Below are 4,756 nucleotides of genomic sequence, written 5' to 3'. Positions count from 1 at the left end.
TCTTAATGATTCTAAATCTAGTATTAGCAGACTACACCTATTAATCTATGCGTAGGCACCTACGTAGTAATTTTACCTTTGTTGAACCTTTGTGAAATCAAATACCTTAATGTTTTACAAATGACGGCTCGACGCCAGTACTAACAGTGCAATGTAATTATAAAATACGTATATCTACATAAGTTATTTTATTAGAATAGAATAATTGTGACACATGTCAATAGATATTTCACATATATAAAAATTCGAACTAGCGACTGGTGGCCAGTATATAACAGTCCTCCGCCGCTATTCTGCACTGCTGGACTCCTGGAGCCGGTAACAACTGCTCCACGTGCCTACGCCACACAGCTCCCTGGTCGGTCTGTACTTCGTAGTGCAATCGTCCCAGTCTATTTACTATATTGCCAAATTCCCATTTTGGCCCGCGTACAGAGTAGCTTCTAGCCTGGACCCGGTCACCTGTTATATACATTTGTTTGACAGGAGGCCTGTTGTTCAATTCAGCTACCGCTAGTGGTGGTGTGGTACGGAACATGACATGGAGCTTGGTTCTAATGTCTCGATTGAACAGAAGCTGATATGGTGTTCGACCATTGGAGGTCGGGGTACGTCTGAGTCGTGTCTTAATGGTCAGAAGTTTATCATTAATGTCACCCCTCTCCCCCTCCATTGCACGTAGCGCCCTTTTTATTGTTTGTATATAGCGCTCCGCTTGGCCATTAGTCGCTGGATGGTAGGGAGCTGATTTTGAGTGTTTTATACCACAGTTGGAAAGGTAACAGTCGAATTCTTGAGATATAAACTGTCGTCCATTATCTGATACTAATGTATGTGGTATTCCAAATATAGTGAACAGTTCTTTCAGTTTAGTAATACACCACGAACTTGTAGTAATCTTAGTAGGATAGATTTCAACCCACTTTGTGAAGGCATCTATGACAACTAAAAGTTGGTAACCCTGTACAGGTCCGGCAAAGTCGATATGCAGTCGTTGCCAGGGTTCTGTAGGTTGCTCCCAATGGTGTAGTGGCGCTTTTGGGGGTTCATTCTGTTGTAATCGACATGCTCTGCAAGATTTTACCTTGTTTTCAATATCTGTGTCTATATTTTTCCAATATATGTAACTGCGTGCTAATAATTTCATTTTAAGAATACCAACATGTCCTTCGTGTAGTTCGTCAAGAACACGGCTACGTAGGCTGTGCGGTATTACAACTCGGGTTCCTTTCAAAATGCAATTGTCTTGAAGTGTAAGTTCGTTATCGTTATAGCCATGTTGTCGTACTGAGTGACCTGTTTTTAGTGCTTCCAATAATATTTTAAGTTCTTCATCTATTTTTGTTTCTCTAGCTATAAGTTCTGGTCGGACATCAAGCGTATTAATTTGTTGTTGTTGGAATGTGCAGTGTTGATCTCTAGAATTTTCTTTTACATATTCCACTGGAAATCTTGATAAATAATCAGCATTTGAATGTTTTGATGCCGGTCTGTATTCTACATCGTAATCAAATCCTGATAGAAAATGTGCGTAATGGAACAGTCTCATTGTGCTTAGGGCTGGAAGTGTGTGGTGTGGGTGAAAGATTGAGGTAAGAGGCTTATGGTCAGTTATCAGTGTGAACTTCCGACCGTAGCAGTAGTGAAAAAATTTTTTTATACCCCAAAAGATGGCTGTAGCTTCTTTATCGATTTGACTATATTTCTTTTCGCTAGTTGAAAGTGATCGAGAAGCAAATGCGATTGGCCTTTCAGATCCATCCTTTAGTTTATGAGATAAAACAACTCCTAATCCTGTTGGAGAAGCATCCGTGGCTATTATCAATGGTTTTTTGGGATCGAAATGAATGAGTACTCTTTCACTCAATATCTCCTGTTTAATTTTATTAAAGCTTGTCTCACATTTGGAGGACCATTGAAATTCCTTTTCTTTCTTTAGTAATTCATTTAGGGGATTTGTTATTGAGGCTAAGTTGGGTATAAATTTATTGTAATAATTCGCCATACCAAGAAAGGTTCTTAATTCATTTACGTTTTTTGGTCTCTCTGTTTTCATAATGGCCTTCACTTTGTCTTTATTTTTATGTAGTCCATCTTCATCTATTATATGTCCTAGGTAATTAATACTTCGCTTAAAAAAGTTGCATTTTTCTCTATTGACGCGCAGGTTACTCTCTTTGAGTTTCTGAAGAACTTGTCTCAGTCGTGATAGGAGTTGATCTTCTGAGGTTCCTTGAATAATAATGTCATCAAAAAAGCATTTGACTCCATCTAGTCCCTGAAGTAATTGATCCATAAATTTTTGCCATAGGCTAGGTGCTACCTTAACACCGAACATCAATCGATTTACTTTATAAGTTCCCTTGTGTGTGCTTAACGTTTGTAGAAGGGCGCTTTCTTCATCCATTTCTAAATTTAGGTAGGCTTGTTTGATATCTAAGGTACAGAAGTATTTCCCTCCATTCATTTCTGCGAATATGTCTTCAATTATGGGGATTGGGTATTGTTCATCCTTGATACATTTGTTAAGGGTTACCTTATAGTCTGCGCATAAACGGATAGTGCCGTTAGGTTTTATGATCGGTACGATTGGAGTTCCCCATTCCGCATGGTCCACTTTAGTTAAGATTCCTTCTGAACATAGTCGCTCTATCTCTACATCAACTTTTTCCTTTAAAGCATACGGTATACGACGAGGTTTAATAAATATAGGTTGTATATTATCCTTGAGATTCAGATGAGCTTGGTAATTTGGTATTTTTCCTAAGTCGGTCCTAAATACAGTGTTCGTATATTCTTCTAATAATTGATCAAGATTCGTAGATGGTTCTGAATTTCGTATTATATTGATATCTGATAATTTTATTGTAAGTTCTTTCATCCAGCTTCTGCCAAAAATTGCGTCAACGTCTTGGTTGATTATATATAATTTTCCATTAAAGGTCTGATCTTTATATGCATATTTGACGTAAGCAACTCCTGAGGGTTTAATAATTTCTCCAGTGTATGTTCTTAATCTCATATCAGTTTTGAATATTCGGTTTCTGATATTCAATTTCTTGAATTGTTTCAGGGATATTGATGACAATGTTGCTCCAGTGTCAAATTCCATATTGATTGGTATGTTCTCAATTTTTATTGGGATCATGTATTTTTCTGATATTTCACTTTTCATGAGATTAATATCCCCCGTGTTGTCATCACTCGTATTACTTGTCGTATCATCTAATTTATTCATATTTAGGTTTCTTTGTAAACAAACACGCGCTAGATGACCCGTTTTGTTGCACTTCATGCAAATGGATTTTAGAGCACCACATTCTTTAGACTGGTGGTCATTTTTTCCACATCGGTAGCATTTTCCTTTCAATTCTTTTATTGTTATTGGTAGTCTTCGATTTTGTATTTGAGATGGTGATGTATTAGCATAATTACTTTTATTTGTTATATTTGTAATTCTATTGAGGCTGTCAGAATATCTGTGGATGTCTGTAGACATTCGTATGTTTTCCGATTTTCCCATTTCCATGGATGTAGCTATTTGTACCAATCTCGTAAAAGGTGGAGTTTCTCGGTCTTGTAGGATTCTTATTCTTATATCACTGTCCTTCAATCCTCGGATAAATTGCAGTGATATGAAGCTTTCTAAGGTTGGTTTATGGCAGTTTTGACATTTGAATTCACAGTTGTTGGACAATTTCTTTAATTCGGAGGCGTACATTGCTACTGTTTCATCCTCTTTTTGTACCCGTGTAATAAATTTATGTTGTAATGCCCATACACTCGGTTTTGGATCTATGTGGTCATCTAGTGTACGAGTAAGTTCTATAAAGTTCATATTAATTGGATCCTCAGGAGAGCATAGGTCGTGTAACTTTTCATGAAGTTCAGGAGATAACGCCGATAGTAATATATATACTTTAATTTTAGGGTCTTCAATGTTGTTTAATAAGAAATATACTGTTAATCTTTTCGTAAAAATTTTAAAGGTTTCCTTTTCTTGAAATGGTTGAAAGTTCATTTTGGGATTTCTGTCTTGACGTGAATTGGTGCTCGAAGGTGATGGGGATAGCTGTAGTGCTGCGGTGGGTTCGTGATTTCTGTTTTGTAGTATCAAAAGTTTGGTCTTTAAAATTGTACATTTCTCTTCAAAGTCGTACCTTGTTTCTATTTCTTCATTAAGTTGTTCCTCTGGTGATTCTGTTTCTATTTCGTGTTGAATTTCTTGTAATTTTCGTAATGTTTCTTGAAGTGATTGAAGTCTTGACTGAATTTCTTCTTGAGGGATTGTTTCGTTAGTCGTGATATAATTTTCTAGTTTTGTGAGTAAACCCCGTAGCGAGGCTCGTGTTTTCTTCAATTTTTTTTATCGATAGTTGACATCGTCGCCAATTTATAAAATACGTATATCTACATAAGTTATTTTATTAGAATAGAATAATTGTGACACATGTCAATAGATATTTCACATATATAAAAATTCGAACTAGCGACTGGTGGCCAGTATATAACAGTAATCTTTTATTTCAGTCGCTAATGACGTTAATTTTGTGTTAAAACTATCCAGATTTTTTGGTATTAGCTGTATACCGCGGCGTGGCTCGCGTGAATTCATAATAATGTTATAAATATGAAAATGAGTTTTATTGTTGGTTTGTTACCTTATACCGTCTTAATGGCTTAACTGGTCACTATGGGGGGAAAGGGATTGTTAGTAATGGAGTTTATTAGGCCCATTGCTAGCAATAAACCCTAT

The 4,756-nt window shown here is 36.4% G+C and overlaps 1 protein-coding gene across 1 annotated transcript; it reads right to left on the bottom strand.

Annotated features, from left to right (window-relative positions):
- Nucleotides 1-250: 250 nt before the first annotated feature.
- Nucleotides 251-4,021, bottom strand: LOC128201495 (uncharacterized protein K02A2.6-like). The gene has a single exon (XM_052898647.1). It carries the CDS (start codon nt 4,019-4,021, stop codon nt 251-253), a length of 3,771 nt encoding a protein of 1,256 aa, XP_052754607.1.
- Nucleotides 4,022-4,756: the final 735 nt, after the last annotated feature.

Source organism: Galleria mellonella, unplaced genomic scaffold (genome assembly GCF_026898425.1).
Source record: "Galleria mellonella isolate WM207_F2 unplaced genomic scaffold, CSIRO_AGI_GalMel_v1 utg515, whole genome shotgun sequence".
NCBI lineage: Eukaryota > Metazoa > Arthropoda > Insecta > Lepidoptera > Pyralidae > Galleria > Galleria mellonella.
Note: the sequence above shows the minus strand (reverse complement) of the source record. Positions and strands in the feature narration are given on the sequence as shown.